A 20000-nucleotide genomic window follows, 5' to 3' on the forward strand; every position below is an offset into this window, starting at 1 on the left:
GTGCGTGCGTGTGTGCGTGTGTGTGCGTGTGTTTGTGTTTAGTGTCATCACGCCTGCAGTTATATAACCGGACCGCCGCCGCCGCAACATCCTCAAAAAAGGGATACAAGATTGACAGGATGGGAGAGAAACACGTTTAATGATGAAACAGACCGAAATAAAGAATATCAGTAATAATAATACACCACAAAGACACGTCCACGTACCCCAGCGTGTACACTACACGTCCGTGTAACTACATACTACCTTTATTTATGGGTGCGGCTGAAAGGGACGTGTTTGCGGCCTGCCGTCTAACATCACCAGCAACAAAACAGGATAAACAAACAAACGGAGGAATAGACGGGGTTTGGAGACGCGTGATCAGAAACACACACACGCGCGCGCGCGCGCACACACACACACACACGACTGGTCTAATCCGTGGTCGTGACGCGTTATAATAAGAACACAATGGTGAGGCCGCTGCTGCAGAGACGACTAACACACAGCCGTGCAAATGTATCTATAGGTGGAAATCGTGTGAGGCAGTGTGAGCGACACACACACGCACAAACACGCGCACACACACACACGCGCGCGCGCGCGCACTTCCAGACGTTACGATGATGCACAGACGAGCGGAAACCAGGCCTTCATCTCATCACGATCATGTATCTATTCATCAATCTGTCCATCCGCTTTACAAACACCCTGCGTTCATCACAAACGCACCGCGCGATATTCACGTTACCTCTCACACAGACACGGGGAGGGCGTTAGGAGACACGGAGAACACGCGCACCGACACCGACTCCGACACCCTCCGACACCGACTCCGACACGGGTTCCTCCCTTCTTCTTTTTCTTCTTCAGTACCGGGCTCCGTTATAAACGCTCTGTTTTTATTCCACGGTTTAATGCGTCCTTTATTTCTAGGAATCCTCGGCTGGTCACGAGCAAAACGGAAGCAGGGAAGCCGCCCGTGATGTCGCCATCGTCGCTCGCGCTCAGCACCGGATGAACCGAATGACCCTGAACGGGAACGGAGCGCTACAGACACAGCGAGAGATAGACAGCTAGACACATAGATGGATCACAATCCCAACGTAAGGCGAGGCAGCCAGAGAGAAAGCGCGCCCAAGCCCCGCCCAGGGATCAGCTACGCGACCAATCACGTCCCTGAAGCGGGTTGCCAGATAGAAAATGACTACGCCACATTTTCTGGACCTCATGATGCACAGAGTGGTGTAGACATGAATGTCACGAACCTGGGTGATGGTTTAAGGATATAATAAATTGTCTAGCCTCGTTGTCTGCCTGCCTCAAACTGACATGTTTACACTAGTGACCAAGATTTTGCTTTTCTTGGCTTTTCCCTCCTTCCATTTTCTCCCTTCGCTTTTGGTCAATAGTCGGCTCACCGTCACAAAACAGCAAGTCGATTGTCCAGCAACGCAACAACATTGAGAAAAGATGAACTTGCAAATATTTAGTGGCATGTGTGTGTGTGTGTGTGTGTGTGTGTGGGGGGGGGGGGGTGTGTTTGTGTGAACATGCTTTCTACGTTACACATCAATCCAACCAACCAACCAACCAGCCAACCAACACAGGGCCACGTAGCACTCAGAGGAAAGCAGTTTGCCCTCTTCCACATACATGAGCTCATAGTCCAGGGCCAAGAAAGGATCACGGTGTCTATTGAATTAAAACATCAGTGGGCTCAGAATTCCTACTGCTTTCCTCTAATTGAATTTAATCTTATCTGATAACTAATCTGATTAAGACATCACCAGAATGATAAATGCAACGAAATACAAGAAACTTTTGGCTTTGCTAAAAATCACAATCCGGCATCACCATGTGAATGTTGTCCTCACTTTCTTTCCCTTATACTGAATGAAACACACGAATCACACACGAATCATATAGCTAAACAGTTCTTTGTTCCTAAACTTGAGGCTTTAGGAATCTAAGGTTTTCATATTTTATTTTAAATTGGACAGTTTTGGATTTATAGCCTAAAGAACAAACGTTTGGTTTGTAACCAAGCTTGCTATGTGAGAGACACTTGAGGTCTTGCTGGTATATGATCTTCTGTTTGGGTGAGATGACAGTGACACCGGTGATAGAGACGATGGAGATGAGGCGGCAGGAAGTATCAGTTGTGGCAGAGGACAGAGACAGAGACACGGAGAGTCAGATTTCTTGGCTCGGGTTACAGGAGCAGGGTCTAAACCGCAGGTCTACTACATTTTACTGATGACTACAAAGGCAGCATAGAGACATCAGGCGGTATTAAAAAACTCCAAAGTGTCTATACAGGTAAACACACACACACACACACACACAGAAACCTCTAGACTGACTGTAATGAATAATGGTATTGTTTCAAATATAAATGAAAACAAATAAAAGCATGAATTTTCAATATTAGATTAAACATTGATCTGATGTCGATTTTATGTTGATTTGACATCACTTGATGAACTCAGGGGTTGAGGAGACAGTCCTCAGTTCACAAATATGATTTCCAAGATGTAGGGTTTCTTTGTTTGTTTTTGTTTGTTTGTCTTTGTTTTCCGAGTTAGAGTTTGGGGATTTTGAGTGTACAATACACATAATAAAAAGTCTAGTCAAGAATTGCTTTGAAATAGCATTTCATCAGGCAGGCAGCAGAGGGCGCTAAAAACGAGCCTTTGCTCCATTAAGATGCTCTATTTCACTCGTTTAATTTTTAAGTTTTTCAACACTGAATCTATGAACATGCATTTAAACATTCAGAATGTGTTAATCTCAGACAACAATATTTCATTAGATTTTCATTAGTTATGTTAAAACTATTGTGTTTTTGTTGTGCAATAATCTTATGTTATTAAAGTTATTTATCTGAAACATGCACATTGAAGTTAGTGGAAAATGTGTAATATTTGGATGATTTAATACTAATTAGACCATGTGGACTTCACTGAACGTTGCAGAATGGCAGGATCAGGAGTGGCACTGCGGCTTCATGAGTTTAAAGAAGGAAATGTGATCAGTCAGCATCATGGAGCGTGAGTGATACAGCTGTCAGCATACAATATGTGAGAGTTGAGTGTCTTAATTTAGTATAAACATTGGACTGAATGTGATGTTTGGTTTTAAATGCTCGTATACTAAGAAGCTAAATATCACGTTCAGTTATTTGAATGCACCTACATACTATAAACATTAATAATCTTTAATAATAAATACAGTGTTGTTACCTGCATGAAATGGTGTTACAATTTATTTTTCCAAGTATCGCTCCTTATGATTCACTTCTGAATTCTGAACTCCTAGTTATTGTCTCACCTGCATGAGATGTAATCACATGAACATCAGAGGAATTGAGACAAAAGTCGAGAAGTACTGCAACAGCTATATATGGTTGAAATGACAATAAAATCTTCTTGACTTGAGTTGACTTGACTTGAGAAGAGTTGAAGGTGTTTGGTGCCATCTAATGTCTGAAAGGCAAATTGCAGCATAAACAGTAACAAGTGCCTGCGTCTTTCCATGAACCATGAACTGAACCCAACCCTCTGTTCAAACTACAGAAAAATGTCAACAGAAATAAAAACACTAGCCAGATTTACTGCATGCCAGTTTTGAAAGTCAGAGTTATAAATCACATCTTTAACACCAGTACAGAGGATCGAAGACAGAGGTGATTGTTTGTTCTAAGCAGTGATTTGGTCATTAAACATAACAAAGACTCATCCATTAGTTCATTAGTCCAGTGTAGAAATAAATCAGACTTATACATCGGGCAAGTGAGATATTAATTTAAACTTGGCTTTTAATAAAGATTGTGTGTGTTTTGTGTGTGTATGCAGAGTCTTCCGGACAGGCAAAGACTTGAAGGGACTGTATCCTGGACAGCTAGCCAGAGTTCATGTCATTCCCTCACCATGGCAGAGGTATCAAAGAGAGAGAGGGGGAGAGAGAGAGAGAGAGAGAGAGAGAGAGAGAGAGAGAGAGAGAGAGATGACATTTCAATAAACTGAAACTCTCTCTCTCTCTCTCTTTCAGAATGAACCTGCAATGTGTAAAGTGTCCACAAGAGAAAGAACAACTATACCGGCGAAGCTTCGACCTTCTCACGCTACAGGCCCTGGAGTTGAGAACAACACACACACCTCATACGCAGCCGACACATCACACTGTGTACCAGCAGGAGTTCGGCCGCCAGACTCACTTCTATTGTCAGTGCTTTCACAGTTCTTCTCTGAAAGGCTGCAAGACACACACACACACACACACACACACACACACACACACATACACATATAATATATCTAGTTTACACAGTTTTAAAGTCATCTATATCTGGATTTGGTTTTAAACATGAAGTCGCTCTTAAAGTTCCTCATGTAAATAATATTTCAATTATTTTTGTTTGCACATGTCTGCGATATTTTACAACAAATTTAGCTAGTTCTATTCCTCAGAATATACATTAAATAGTAGCCTAATTTAAGCAATGTAAAGGCAGAATACGGATGAATGAATTAACAAGTTGGATTGTATCACCAGAATTGTCGTTTTTAGCACCCTCTGCTGGCTGAGAGCTGAACTGTTATATCAGAGCACATTTTAATGCATTATTGAACTTTGTTATTTTGCAGTGTTGAAAAATTTGTATTATAATATATTGATTATCTTGTAATTGTTTTGCAGCACCTGATGACACCAAGATGACTCTAATTTCCCATCCTGCTCCTCTGCAACAAAGATATAATTTCACACCTCACTAGCACCTTACAGTAAATGGTAAAATACAGTACGCTCACTGACCACTTTATTAGGAACACCTGTACACTTGTACATTCATGCAGTTGTCCAATCAGCCATCTGCTTTAACAAGTCATGCAGATACAGATCAAGAGCTTCAATTAATGTTCGCTTCAGACATCAAAAGATAACATCTGATCTCTTTGACTTTTGCCATGATAGGGTTGTTGGTGCCAGATGAGCTGGTTTGAGTAATTCATAAACTTCTGTGACACACATGGGAATTAATGAGGGCAGAAAAAATCTGGTTGATGATATGAGAGAGGGCAGAGGAGAATATCCAGACTGGTGCATGCTGACAGGAACTCAAATAATCACTCATTACAATGGCGGTGAGCAGAAAAGCATATCAGGATGTACAACACGTCGGACGTTGGGGTGGACGGATGGGACAATGACCGCATCGGGTTTGGTTCCTAAAAAGAACAATCAGTGATTATCTACATGATTTTAATTGAATAAGTGCTTAAACAAACAGTTAAGTCTTCCTAGTAAAGTGGCCAGTGAGTATAAATATACAATAGATAAATATTTTCAGAGATATTGCACAGATGTACTAATTTGTCACCAACAGTGATGCAGATGCAGATAGAAAATTAAATTATCTCCTGATGTTAAAAAGAAGGTTTTCCAGAATGGTGTTCACGATCTTGGCCGTTGTGTGATTCTACATAACAGAGACAAAGCCTAATAAAATCCTATAGTGGAAGTTAGAACCTCATTTTTCTCAAAACTGAAAAACAAACAAAAAGAAAACATAAAATGTGTGTATATATATATATATATATATATATATATATATATATATATATATATATATATATATATATATATATATATGTGTATAAAATATATGATCTGCAGGGGGCACGGTGGCTTAGTGGTTAGCACGTTCACCTCACACCTCAAGGGTTGGGGGTTTGATTCCCGCCTCCGCCTTGTGTGTGTGTGGAGTTTGCATGTTCTCCCCGTGCCTCGGGGGTTTCCTCCGGGTACTCCGGTTTCCTCCCCCAGTCCAAAGACATGCATGGTAGGTTGATTGGCATCTCTGGAAAATTGTCCATAGTGTGTGAGTGTGTGAGTGAATGAGAGTGTGTGTGTGTGTGTGTGTGCCCTGTGATGGGTTGGCACTCCATCCAGGGTGTATCCTGCCTTGATGCCCGATGACGCCTGAGATAGGCACAGGCTCCCCGTGACCCGAGGTAGTTCGGATAAGCGGTAGAAAATGAGTGAGAGAGAGTGAGAGTGATCTGCAGTTTATTCCTCAAATGGTTAAAGGTTATTCGCTTCCATGGTTAGTTTGGCTTCTGTCATGTAGGATTTTGTTATAATCCTTCTATATAAGTGTGTGTTTCATATATCTCATGTATATATGCATACCCTGGTGGGATTTGGGAAGGGTTTAATTAGTCAAGGGCTCTGCCTTCAGAATAAATACCTGCAACTTTAAGCCCTTTAGGATTCTGCATTTCAACACATTTTCCAATTGTTTGAGCTTGGGCTTGAGCTCTATTGCAGCGTGAGAGATGTAAATGTTGTGTGTCAGAAAAAACATTTATTTAAGGGCTGTATGACCCAAAGCAAACACGTCCCTCCTAAGATACGCAAACAGTCACACTTCATTTAACTTGTTCAAACCAAGCAAACACGTGTAGCGTATGCTAATCTTCCTGCTAGCGCTGGAGCACAATAAATGCTCAGAACATCCTGAACATGTGTGAGGGTGATTGGATCATTGGATCATTGGATCATGTACAGTAAGAAAAGAGCTAGATTCCTTTCTACACCTTCAGTATGAAGTTTTACCTCAAAGCCTTCTTTGGTGTCTTCGTTTTCAGGCTTGATTAAAGATTGACAACCTTTATGATGCTGTAATGGGTGCTAAACGGTGGCTTAGTGGTTTGTATGTTCACCTCACTTTCCAATTCCAGGGGTTCGAGTTCCAAATTTACCCTGTGCGTGTTTTGGAGTTTGTATGTTCTTTGTATGTTCTCTCAGCTTTGTGCTGTTTTATCCGCGTGATCTTCTCTGGTAACGTTTGGAAATAAACCAAGACAAATTGTTTTTCACGCGGAAAAAGATCACGCGGATAAAACAGCACAAAGCTGTACAACAACATGTTTGAATGGTTCCTCGAGTCAAGCTCAGAACAAACACTCTGTCTCTCTCTCACTCATCTTCTACCGCTTATCCGAACTACCTCGGGTCACGGGGAGCCTGTGCCTATCTCAGGCGTCATCGGGCATCAAGGCAGGATACACCCTGGACGGAGTGCCAACCCATCACAGGACACACACACACACTCTCATTCACTCACGCACTCACACACTACGGACAATTTTCCAGAGATGCCAATCAACCTACCATGCATGTCTTTGGACCGGGGGAGGAAACCAGAGTACCCGGAGGAAACCCCCGAGGCACGGCGGAGGCGAGAATCGAACCCCCAACCCTAGAGGTGTGAGGCAAACGTGCTAACCACTAAGCCACTGTGCCCCGCAGAACAAACACATGAGATAAATTCATTTTTAAACTTTCATGTGTTGTTTGTAAAGGGTAGACAAATATTCCTTGATCTGGTTTAAAGGAATGGAGTCTAACCAGGTGTGGTGTGGTGATACGTAACTGCCAGCTATATATAAGCAGGAGTCCATTATTCTTACACAGAGGTGGTAAAGACTGAAGAATCAACCCTGTCACAGAGGAGACAAACTTGGGTAAGAGCTGAAGCTGAGAGTAAACTGACTTATACTGGAGGTATCTGGCATCTAATTAAGACTCGGTTTCTCAGGATGAAAAATGAAAAATAAAATGATATGTTTTTAAAAATAGATTGTTATTCAACATTGTTTTCGCTTAGTTGAAAATATACAGGGCAGTTGAGATAAATTCTTCCGTAGATGCAGAATATTTTATTTCTTTGTGTTACGTTTTGGACTATTTTGAATAAAAATTCATTCGAACAAAGAAACTTGTTAACGTTTCATACGAATATGTGCTTGTAAATTTCTCAAAACTCAGTGTCAAGAGAAACAGAAAGTTGGAGTGACCTTCTGAGTGGAAAGAAGAAATATAATGAATGAATGAATGAATGAATGAATGAATGAATGAATGAATACAATTCAATTCTTTATACAATTCGTTCGAATCAGGATCTCTGTGGTAATTTAATAAAGTCGTCATTTTTTGGAGATCCACAGGGAAACGTGTGATATCTGCATGAAGATTAAAGGAAAGCCAGATTGGTCTGTGGAGATGTTAATGCTGCTGGTGGTATTGACTTTGGTCCCCACTTGGAGTGATGGACTCTTGCTGAAGAAGTGTGAGCTGAGGTCTCAGCTCGAGGCAGCTTTTTCCGAGCTGCTAGGAGAGAAGGCTGCGGACATTATTGCTAAATGTAAGTTTTTAGATTATTTATTGGCAAAAATATTACACCAAGCTAAGGACAGTCACATTTCAGTGACATTATGTGAGATAATAACCAACATCTGAGCCTTTTTTTTCTATCTGCAGTGGCCTGCACAGTAGAACAAACTTCTGGGTTCAGCACCAGTCTTGTCAACATAACTGACCAGTATGAACCCAGATCCCTGAACTTAACTCTTGAAGATTTCTCCTCTGCAATGGGAGAATTGCCACTAATATCTAATGACACAAACATTCTTAGCGAAGTATTTTCTATAAAGGTAGACATGACCGAGGAGCCTTTGATACCTCAACACACGGCAGGTGAAGACGAGTTTATTCCTGGACGAGTCGAGGTCCAGCCTGAAAAAAGTGTAGACAATGTTGATGGGCAATTCAGGAAGAAGAGGGATGCTCCAACTAATGATGAAAGGGATGGGTCTTGGAGGTCAGTGGATAGCCCTGGAGAAGGATCGACTGATCAGTCTGAAGAAACACAAGAGAACAATGGGTTGGATGAAACGGTCATACCTCAAATATTGCCTGACCCCAAAGATACCAACGAAATGCTATTTGGTTCCACAGTTGTACCAAATGACAGAACTAAAGATACTGAAGATATATATTATAATACCTATGAAATGCTGTTAGGTCCCATAATTGTACCATCTGACAGAACTGCAGAGCCTGAAGCAACCATGAAAAGATCTACACATAGCTCTGAAGATCAGACTACACTATATGGAATCTTCCAGCTGAGCGATATAGCATGTAATTCAGGACCAAGCTACGGTCTCTGTGGACTGGACTGTAGCGGTGAGCAAAGATACGCAATAGTGTTTACTTTTCATGAAAATCTTATTCCATTTGCTTGTATATCATGGTATTTACCCTAAAGATTTCTTAGGTTGCCTGAGAGAACCTTTAATGCTTCTCTGTAGGACCTTGTGTACAGGAGATCATAAATTCCTCTGCCTATCCACAGAGACTTAAGGGAGGGAGAAGACAAAAAACAAAAAAGAAAAGGAAGCTTGACAAGATTTTGTACAGAACCTTAGACACAACGAGGTATAAACACGGTATAAGAGAAAGTAATTATGAACTAACACAAAACAGGTGTACACAATCGTGTAACACGATGAGCGAGATGGAGACAGGACAGAAGTAGAAACAAACATGATCACACGGTGCTGGTGATGCAAAGAGTGGGTGTGTGTGTGGGTGGGGGGATCTGTGACTACACTCTGGAGTAGTAATAGGACATACTGCATAGCATGTAAACACTTTCTCACATTTGTCCTTGTAAGAGATTATATTAAAAAATTCGGTGTAGAAACCCTATAATAGAGAGCTTCCCGTTTAAAAATACGATCCAATAATATATATTATATTTAAGTACAGTGTGTGGAGTTTGTATGTTCTCCCCGTGCCTCGGGGGTTTCCTCCGGGTACTCCGGTTTCCTCCCCCGGTCCAAAGACATGCATGGTAGGTTGATTGGCATCTCTGGAAAATTGTCCGTAGTGTGTGAGTGTGTGAGTGAATGAGAGTGTGTGTGTGTGTGTGCCCTGTGATGGGTTGGCACTCCGTCCAGGGTGTATCCTGCCTTGATGCCCGATGACGCCTGAGATAGGCACAGGCTCCCCGTGACCCGAGGTAGTTCGGATAAGCGGCAGAAGATGAATGAATGAATGAATGAATATTTAAGTACATTTTTTAAATGTTAGTGTATCATAATATAAATGTTCTGCAGTTTGTTAGCAAAACAGTATTCAGTAATACTTACCATGATGTCGTGCTTGTTTGCTAACCTTTTTCCTCATTTTTCCTTTAAAAAAAAAGCTCTAACTGATGATGACATCACCGATGACATTGCTTGCCTGATGACTATGGATGAGAAAGGGTAAGTTACAGGATTGCGATTTTGATGGGTGCGAGTCTCTGTACATGTGAAAGTAGCAGGAGGAGTAGTGTGTGATTGTGTGAGTGAATGAGAGTGTGTGTGCCCTGTGATGGGTTGGCACTCCATCCAGGGTGTATCCTGCCTTGATGCCCGATGACGCCTGAGATAGGCACAGGCTCCCCGTGACCCGAGGTAGTTCGGATAAGCGATAGAAAATGAGTGAGTGAGTGAAGGATGACTATGTTGATGATATACAGCACAATATCTTTTTATGTGCCATGTCACTGAGACTCTGCTGTATTTCACAGGAGGGCGATGGGGTTCACACAGGAGTGTGCGTCTGTGGAGCCATCGCACTACTTTGCTGAGTGTGGCTGAAATGGACTCACACAATCACACTCACTTTTCAGTAGTAAAAATGAATGCTAATGTAAAAATATTTTCTATCCTGGATCTGAATTAAGATTCTAATATTAATAAATTCGATATTAATTTAAAGGGTGTTTCGAGTAGTGGGTGAAGTATTCGTCAGTGTATATTAAAACTAATGTAAGAATATAAACAGCGATTTCTGTCTGTTAGACGTGCAGGATATATAGCACTAAGATAGAAAGATTATATGCGTTATTGTAATGAACACGGAACAGAGCGAACCCAAACGCAGGATAGCTAAAACAAACAGGGTTTAATAACAGAAAACACGAAACATGACGCAGACTAGAGACAGGACAAAACCACAGTAGACACAGTTAAATAGACAAGGTAATACAATTGGAAACAGGTGTGTGGAAGCGGGCAGGAAGAGACAAGGGGCGGGGCAGACACTTGACGAAGAACATAAACAAATGCACGTGGCCAGAGTCCGGGAAGAGTCCTAACAGTTATATCGACAGTTATTAAGATATTTTAGATATGTCTCAGGATCTAAATGTTTATGTGACAAGCACAGTAGCTAAAATAGCACAGCACTAAATTTATAGCAATTTTGTTGTACAATTTTGTTTGTATTATATGGATTCTATCGGCAGGTAAAAGAACAGCATTGGGAATAAAATAGAGAACAGATGATTGTGTTTGAGCTCAAGTTAAATAAATCAGTCCAGTGATTTGAGCTACGATGCTCCTTACATCCTTAATTGCATATTTGGTTAATAATATTGGCCTTATCTTGGCATATATACAGTATATATAATCAGCACTTATAATTAACTACGTAAATAAAGGTTACCATGTTTCTCTTTGTTTTCCAAATCATATGTGAGTATAAAGTATCAACTGAGAATGTGTGTATTCCCTTCCTTTATAATTTGTGATTATACTCATTCATTAATGGATAGTACGGCAAAAAGATATGAAATCTTTAATGCCTTTAAGATATTGTTGCAGATCTCAGTGTCAGTGACACATCTTTAGAAATACAGTTTAGTAAGTAAACAAACAAACAAATAAACAACTAATTAATGCTAACACTCACTCTCTCACTCATTTTCTACTGCTTATCCGAACTACCTCGGGTGTCATCGGGCATCAAGGCAGGATACACCCTGGACGGAGTGCCAACCCATCACAGGGCACACACACACACTCTCATTCACTCACGCAATCACACACTATGGACAATTTTCCGGAGATGCCAATCAACCTACCATGCATGTCTTTGGACCAGGAGAGGAAACCGGAGTACCCGGAGGAAACCCCCGAGGCACGGGGAGAACATGCAAACTCCACACACACAAGGCGGAGGCGGGAATCGAACCCCCAACCCTGGAGGTGTGAGGCGAATGTGCTAACCACTAAGCCACCGTGCCCCCCTTAATGCTAACAAATAAATGTTAATTTTAATTATTTTTTTTTATTTAATTTTAATTCATTTTAAATTTAAGCTTTAAGATTAAATAAATAAATAAATAAATAAATAAAGTTGAAGGTTTGACATTCTCAAATAGTAACACAAAAAGTAAAACAAAAACAAACAAACAAACAGACAAAACACATAAATCAACTCCAAATTGTCTTGTAAGATTTTATTCAAACAAACAAAACATTTCTGATGCTTATAGATTTCTAAAGAATTAAACAGGAAATGGAAGAACAAGAAATCAAATTAACGACATATTCGTTTGAACCCTAACACTTATTTTTTTTGTTTTTTGAGCTCTTCTCTCATTGTCTTGTCTCAGCTAGTGTGTGTGTGTATGTGTCTGTGTATGTGTGTACAAGTTAACTCTATACAAGTTAAGACATTTATTACGCTGATAATTGTATTCGGTTGTGTTTTTAACAGAGTGATGGTAATGTTTAACAGACAGAATTTGGCATGACCGGAAATCGGAATCTGTGGTGAGAAAGTGGGGACTAGGTTTAGTCCTCACCAGCAGAGGTTGCTGTTTTACAACAAATTATAAGCAAATTAGCAAAGGGGTCTCGACGTTGTGATCGTTTTTATAACTGACGTCAGCTCAAAACCCCTAAACCAGAGTCAGGTGTTAGAATTTGAAAAGTGAAACTAATTGTAGTAGAACTGAGTCAAGATGCTCGGCCTGATGCCTGCTTTAACAAGTAGAGAAGTACTTGGAGTTCTCCACTTTGATGCATGTCTTCTGGAAGAAATCAGCGCTGCTGTAACAGAGATGACAGGATAAGATTGAGTGAGAAGTGTAGGGGTTCTTTATAAGTTAGTATAGAAACTTTACATGACTGAATTTAATTTAGCATTTTTTGGAAAAGAAATGAACTTGAAGAGGCTCTTGTTCACTTTTACTTGCATATATTCTACTCACAATTTGTGGAAAAGCGCTTCAGTCTGTCCATTACTGTTTTCTGCTGACAACCTGTAGTGATGTGACAAATACAACATTACTGTAAGCAGCAAGTAAGTAAGCACCAGGATTTCAATGTAGCAGCACAATTAAAAGAAAGTATTGTTCATCAAACCTGAGCTGGCAAGTACAGCTTTATTAATTAATATCTAAAATGCTATACTATAGCTGTTTTACTTTGTGCAAGTGTATTGACTAGAACAATGGCGTAAGTTTGATTTTGACATCGGTGGGGACATAATTTATTTGACATCGGTGGGGACATCATTTATTTGACATTGGTGGGGACAACATTCCCCATGTTTTGTGCATAAAACTGTTGTTATAAGAATACTTTCTTACTCACATAACGGTAGCTGCATGATCACCTTGCATATTGCTTCATACAACGGAATCTAGCTACAGCCTCCGACCTCAACACATTAGCGAGAAAGACAAAGCCAATCAAACAGCGACGTGGGTTGTTAGAGAGGCAGGACTCAAAAAAGGCAAAGGCCAATCCTTTTAACTGTTTGTGTTCCACAAGTTGTGCTATTTTTTACAGAACGCCGTTATATATATTTTCATCTTATTTAATGATTCCTGAATAAATGTTAAATGAAATAAATAAAAAAGCACAAGACACAGACGGACATCAGTGATTATGTATAAATATATATATATAGGCTTGGTCGAATTATTGCTAGGGACAATTGAGTGTTCCCTGGATATTGGTAGGGACATTTTATTCCCCAAACCTCTGACCACCGGACCAGACCTCTATCACCTCTTCCATTATCTCTCATGTTCATTGTGGCAATTCACATTCTGTATCTAGTTCTTGCTATAATAATCTCACCCATATATTATCCAGATTCTCAGAGTGCAGTCTGATCTAATGCCCCATGTTACTGTTTGTTAACGTATTTCTATTATATTATAATAAAAGGGAAGCACCTTGACCATTAAACACTATTATTAGTGTGACAGGTATGATGATGATAATTAGTGATACAATGATCCCTCGTTTATCGCGGTTAATGGGGACCGGAACCCCTCGCGATAGGTGAAAATCCGCGAGGTAGGAGTGCCCCCTAGGAATTTCCGTATATGTGTTTGTGGGTACCAGAATGTTTAAAATATGTATATTTATACTTTATATATATATATTTTACTTAAATCTATTTAATTATAAAACTTTAATATTATACATTCACTCACTCACATATATTTTACTTAAGTTTATTTAACTATAAAACCTTAGTTTGACCTTTTCAATTATGGTCATAATCTTCCTCTTCCTCTTGGGCTCACTAGTGGAATCTTTTGCAAGCGCACGGCACTCAGGAGGCATTGTAAGGGCTTAACAAAAACACAATACGCGAGACACAGTTGACAGCGTGAACGAAAGTGGCGAGATACAGTACAACAAGGGAAGAAGCTGGGAGAGGATGCGATGATGCGCAGCCAATCAGCTCAGATCTCGCCCCCGGAGCCAATCACGTGCCTTGTCTGAGTGCCCGTGGGTATGTACAAAGCCTCTGAGAGAGTTTCTCTTTGTCTGGCTTCCTGGGAAACCGTTATTTTTATTTTTCGATGAATAATCTTTAAAAAAATCACAGATGCACTGAGGCCGCGAAACTTGAACTGCGAAACTTGAACCGCGAAGTGGCGAGGGATTACTGTACATGGAAACGGATCGTGTACATGTTTTATCATGTTTAATGGCTAACTTTTAAAATAAAAAGCTTTTTAGACAGTTCCATTGGTTTTCAAATCCGTCAATGGTTCCTCCAGACAGACTGATAAAGTATTCAGTTTAATTCATTTTTACTCACATTTTGTCGAGGATGGTCTCAACACAGCTGATGTCATCTTGGATATTGTCATCGATTAGACCTTTAAATAGAATATGGCTGATTAGAAACTTAAATGAAATCTTATTCACGCTGGTGTTTAAGTACAGATTTATTTTAGTACGGTTGTCTTTAATAGTATTTTCACCTGGCATTTGAACTGGTGACAGTATCATACCAAGGAATATGGACTGAGGCGTAATGTTAAAGTGTACTCACTGTCACAGTCCATCTTGCAGAGGTTGAGAGAGGGTTCAAACCCCGAGGTGCAGGCAATGCGATTGGGCAGTTGGAACAACCCGTACAAAGTCCATATGGTTTGCTCGTCGGACTCCTCACTGCTTGACTCTGCAGACCTACTCTTGCGTCCTCTAGGACGTTCAGTGATGGTTGAACTGTTACCCTTTGGAAGAGTGACTGGATTAACCATTGAAGAATTGAAACTTCTTTTAGGCCCTCGGATGTCTTCTTCACTGGACTCCTCACTGGACTCCTCACTGCTTGACTCTGCAGACCTACTCTTGCGTCCTCTAGGACGTTCAGTGATGGTTGAACTGTTACCCTTTGGAAGAGTGACTGGATTAACCATTGAAGAATTGAAACTTCTTTTAGGCCCTCGGATGTCTTCTTCACTGGACTCCTCACTGGACTCCTCACTGCTTGACTCTGCAGACCTACTCTTGCGTCCTCTAGGACGTTCAGTGACGGTTGAACTGTTACCCTTTGGAAGAGTGACTGGATTAACCATTGAAGAATTGAAACTTCTTTTAGGCCCTCGGATGTCTTCTTCACTGGACTCCTCACTGGACTCCTCACTGCTTGACTCTGCAGACCTACTCTTGCGTCCTCTATGACGTTCATTGACGGTTGAGCTGTTACCCTTTGGAAGAGTGACTGGATTAACCATTGAAGACCTGAAACGTCTTTTAGGCCCTCGGATGTCTTCTTCACTGGACTCCCCACTGGACTCTTCACTGCTTGACTCTGCAGACCTGCCCTTCCGTCCTCTACGACCTTCAGTGCTGGTTGAGCTGTTACCCTTTGGAAGAGTAGGCTCTTGGATTTGGATGAACTTCTTAATGTTGGGTCCAATTATATAATTGATGGTGCTGGTGTTCAAGTGGGAGCTCAGATCCGCATGGCACACGACTGTAAAATATTTGGAAGAGATTTTTAAACACTGCAGTATCTGACCAGGCAAAAGGCTTATTATTCCATTCGCTAGTTTCCAGTTTTTATTGCTACCACTAACATTAGAAGGTATAGCAGTTTTATATTGTCATCATGTTGTTATTTACAAGACAGGTCAGAGCAGAATGACCAGACTGGTCTGAGCTGATAGAAAGGCTACAGGAACTCAAACTAGGAGCAGTGGTTGCTCAACAGTTATGTCTCTGGGTTGAAACCCCAGCACTTCCAAGCTGCCAGTATTTGCCCTTGAGCAAGGTCCTTAACCTTCACTGCTGTATAATAGCTGAACCTGCACTCTGACCCAAGAAAAGAAAGGATTTCAAATAAAGACTTCTTCAAAGAGTCACTACTTGAATCCATAGTGAGTAGAAGAGCATCTCAGAAGGCATAACACATCAAAACCTGAGGTGGAAGATCCACAACAGCAGAAAACATCACACGTCAAGGTCCACTCCTTTTATCGGACACAGACTCAAATGACATTGACCACAAATAAAGTGGTCAGTAAATGTATCTGCAATCATCAGAATCGTTTTATCATTAAATAGGAAAAAAAACAAGTTATTATTTTTGTCTCTGGTGAACTAAATTCATCAGAAAATATAGCAGAGTGTTTCTCTCAAATCTATAACATAAGCCATATATAGCAACTGGATGCTTATATTACACTCCCATTCTAACAAACATGACTGCTGCATTGTCATACGATCCTCACGTCAGTCTCCCACAGCTTTTAGTTGTGGTCTGCAGGATCCTAGTCCCAAAGGACATCACAACACTGAAGCCGGATAAATATATAATCACTTACATTGTATTCAGCATGTACGTATGTTTGATGTTTTACTTACTTTTTGCCACCAGGTTGGTGATCTTGTCCAACATTTTTGCTGGTAGAGTCGAGTTCAGTTCGTCTCTCAGTTCACACTTGTTTATCACCACGCCGTCGCTCACACCAAAAGCCAGGAACAAGGCGACTACCACCGCCAACATCTCCACCATGACATGGACCTTCATCCTGCAGTCTGTTTGTGTCTCGTCTGTATATTGTCCAGGTCCTGAACCTCACCTTCTATATATAAACCTAAGTCCCTTAAGTATTCCCAAATTTTATGCTGATTCACTATATTGCGCACATTGTGGACAGAATATAATAGTTTGTACTGGTTTTAGGTTTCAAATGACAAGATCGTGTCTAACAGCAACAGGAAACCTACTGTGTATAGAATAGTGAGGACACAATATCCTCTATCATTTTCTGGTGTTATTTTCCCCGAATGATTTGTGTTTTGTCTGCAGAACAATGTTGTTTTTTTTAAAGGAAGTGTCAGTGTGTGAAATTTGATCACTATGAACATAAAGAACGAGACTTCAGCTAAAAGGTCAGAGCTTTTTTTAGCCTGGAATCTTTCAGCTTGGTGTAGAGAACACAATATATATTATATAAAAAAAAAGACGTGATGTCTAATGAGTAAAAAGGAACAAAACCGCGACGGGGACACAGACGTCTCACAAGACATTCAGTCTCACAGAGGAATGCTGTACAAAGTGTAAAAGTTTGAACCAATGACATTGCTGTTAATTGTCTCTTTTACAGATATCTCTTTATTAGATAAGATGTGTTAAGGTGCTTAGTGAACTAATAAAGGCTGAATTTCTAAATGTGCTCTGTTGCCTTTTGTTATATTATACACGTCTCTGTTTTTCTTAGAGAGTGTTTCCTAGTTATTATTGATCTAATCTGGTCTTGCCTTTGTGTTCCTGCCCTTTTTACCATGTTTTATCTGCTTTCTAATTTCTGTAAACACACACACAAATAAAACACACGCCAAATTGGGCTATTTGTGTTTGTTGCCGGGGGGCACGGGGGCTTAGTGGTTAGCACGTTCGCCTCACACCTCCAGGGTTGGGGGTTCGATTCCCGCCTCCACCTTGTGTGTGTGGAGTTTGCATGTTCTCCCCGTGCCTCGGGGGTTTCCTTCGGGTACTCCAGTGAATGAGAGTGTGTGTGTGTCCTGTGATGGGTTGGCACGCCGTCCAGGGTGTATCCTGCCTTGATGCCCGATGACGCCTGAGATAGGCACAGGCTCCCCATGACCCGAGGTAGTTCGGATAAGCGGTAGAAAATGAGTGAGTGAGTGAGTGAGTGTTTGTTGCCCCCTGGTGGAGGATTGAGATATTTACCACGAATAGCTGAAGCTGAAAATAACTCTTTTTTTTAGTGAGATAAGTCTTTTTTTTAGTGAGAGTGTAGCCTAAAAAAGGTTTTTCCTCACCACAGTCACCTGAGTCACCTCAGACTTGCGCGTTGGGGATAAATACAAACACATTGAAATCTATCTAATATTAATCTTCAATTTTGTATTCTATTAATCTGTATATTATTCTTTATATTAACCTTTTGTTCTATGTTTATGTTCTGTAAAGCTTCTCTGAGACGATGTCAATTGTAAAAACCTCTATACAAATAAACTTGAATTGAATTGAATATAGAATTAGGATGAAACTCTTGTGTTTTGGATGATGGAATGAGGAAGTATTATAATACACGACAAAACAACGAGTTGCTTAATAATACCATCAAGACAACCATTTCACGTAATGTACAAATGCCAAATATTTGTACCTTTCTGTTTAATTACAAAATCAAACACCTTTGCATGGTATTTTGTAAAAACTGACTTATCAGAGGACAAAAAAGAAATACATTATAAATACTATACTGTAGCCTGATTTTCATTTCTCTGTATTTAACATCAATTACTTTGGTATCATTTAATGCATCGTTTAATCACATGTTCTGTTTATAGGCTACACATCATTTAAAAAGCGCTGCACACTGTGATATATAATTTGTCCTGCTTTTTTCACCCATGTTACACTTTTACACTATGCTGAAATCATACACACACGTTTGGGCTACTGTTTTATACTTTTTTTTCCTTCGGATGCTCCCTGCCCGGGGTCGCCACAGCGGAACACGTGGTCCGCGTATTATATTTGGCACAGGTCTTATGCGGGATTCCCATCTTTACGCCGGACCTCACATTTTTATATGGGACCGACACTGAGAGTTAACTTGCTTATGTCTGTAATTTTGAGTCACCAACATGAGGAACCAAATTCCTTGTGTGTGTGTCAACACTCTTGGCCAATAAACCTGCCTGGGAATCGAGTTGAGAGCGCGGTATCCTGGACCACATGGCGGCCTCTAAAGTTTTATACTACGGCTTAAAATAAACTGGACAGGCCACGCCTCAACTCTAAAGTGTCCCTGTGTTGGAGGAATATATTGATATTTATCACTGATATGCACACACGTTTTATAATTATTAACTTACACCATTTGTATTTTTTTAAACATAGGGCTTTCTTCATTGTTTCTAAAAAAAAATTTCTAAAATTTTTATTTCTCTTGGCGGCTCCATCACTGGGCCACTAGGTGGTGCGCCGGGAGCAGTTCACTCTGCAGGTTAACGTCTAACGTCCTATACTTCAATTATTAGGCTCTTAAATTAATTTCAAAACAAAATTGTCATTATATACAAGGGAAGGGAAGAACTCAGTAGTAAAAAAAATCTATAGATATACACACATATCACTAAACACACTAATCACAAAAATCATCACAGTGCATCATATATTGAAGCTGCTTATTAGGTGTGTGTGTGTGTGTGTGTGTGTATGTGTGGTCAAGGTTCAGTCACTCCTCCAGATGTTCTCTCAGCATCCTTTCCCTTCACACATTGTGTGTATTTGTGTGTGTGTGTGTGTGTGTATGACTCTCCTTCAGCCATGTTTTCTTCTCCTTTGTGGTTTACGATGCTCGTCACGCTCTCTACATTTTTGACAAGGACAACAGGCCACAGGTGTCGTTACCCAGCATTCCCTGGGGCAAGGGGCAACCTGGCAGAGTCGTGCCACTCAGCATGAAGCACCAGCCAGACCTCCTCCTCTGCTCCATGTCCAATCATACATCTTTACCTGTGTACGACACACTGAAACATTTCTGTCTTCTTTTTCACCACAGGATGTAGGTAGTAAAACCTGTGGAG

General features: G+C 40.6%; 5 protein-coding genes and 1 long non-coding RNA gene across 6 annotated transcripts in view; 2 read left to right on the forward strand and 4 right to left on the reverse strand.

Moving 5' to 3' along the window:
- The window catches only part of akt3b (v-akt murine thymoma viral oncogene homolog 3b), a 17329-nt gene extending 16218 nt beyond the window's left edge, over nt 1-1111 (reverse strand). The window contains exon 1 of the mRNA XM_060860950.1: nt 734-1111. The gene's annotated coding sequence lies outside the window, so the exon portion shown is untranslated. The remainder of the gene's footprint in view (nt 1-733) is intronic.
- xpo1a (exportin 1 (CRM1 homolog, yeast) a) overlaps nt 1-10590 on the reverse strand; it is a 66772-nt gene extending 56182 nt beyond the window's left edge. The window contains exon 1 of the mRNA XM_060860048.1: nt 10579-10590. The gene's annotated coding sequence lies outside the window, so the exon portion shown is untranslated. The remainder of the gene's footprint in view (nt 1-10578) is intronic.
- Nucleotides 2090-4760, forward strand: LOC132839089 (protein SPMIP3-like). Its single transcript, XM_060859869.1, has 5 exons — nt 2090-2177; nt 2933-3035; nt 3840-3923; nt 4036-4208; nt 4684-4760. The coding sequence occupies exons 1-5, from the start codon at nt 2090-2092 to the stop codon at nt 4758-4760; spliced, it is 525 nt and encodes a 174-aa protein (XP_060715852.1).
- On the forward strand, nt 7869-11570 carry LOC132839207 (uncharacterized). Its single transcript, XM_060860049.1, has 4 exons — nt 7869-8194; nt 8311-9018; nt 10043-10103; nt 10412-11570. The coding sequence occupies exons 1-4, from the start codon at nt 8017-8019 to the stop codon at nt 10479-10481; spliced, it is 1017 nt and encodes a 338-aa protein (XP_060716032.1). The 5' UTR covers nt 7869-8016; the 3' UTR covers nt 10482-11570.
- A 738-nt stretch (nt 11571-12308) lies between these two features.
- Nucleotides 12309-15102, reverse strand: LOC132839681 (uncharacterized). The gene is made up of 4 exons (XR_009647752.1): nt 14977-15102; nt 14740-14800; nt 12884-12934; nt 12309-12722 (listed from the first exon to the last, which is right to left on the reverse strand). It is a non-coding gene; the product is annotated as an uncharacterized LOC132839681 (long non-coding RNA).
- A 53-nt stretch (nt 15103-15155) lies between these two features.
- Nucleotides 15156-16969, reverse strand: LOC132839090 (uncharacterized). The gene is made up of 3 exons (XM_060859871.1): nt 16797-16969; nt 15202-15906; nt 15156-15160 (listed from the first exon to the last, which is right to left on the reverse strand). The coding sequence occupies exons 1-3, from the start codon at nt 16960-16962 to the stop codon at nt 15156-15158; spliced, it is 876 nt and encodes a 291-aa protein (XP_060715854.1). The 5' UTR covers nt 16963-16969.
- Nucleotides 16970-20000: the final 3031 nt, after the last annotated feature.

This window comes from Tachysurus vachellii, chromosome 24, assembly GCF_030014155.1.
Source record: "Tachysurus vachellii isolate PV-2020 chromosome 24, HZAU_Pvac_v1, whole genome shotgun sequence".
In the NCBI taxonomy this organism is placed as follows: domain Eukaryota; kingdom Metazoa; phylum Chordata; class Actinopteri; order Siluriformes; family Bagridae; genus Tachysurus; species Tachysurus vachellii.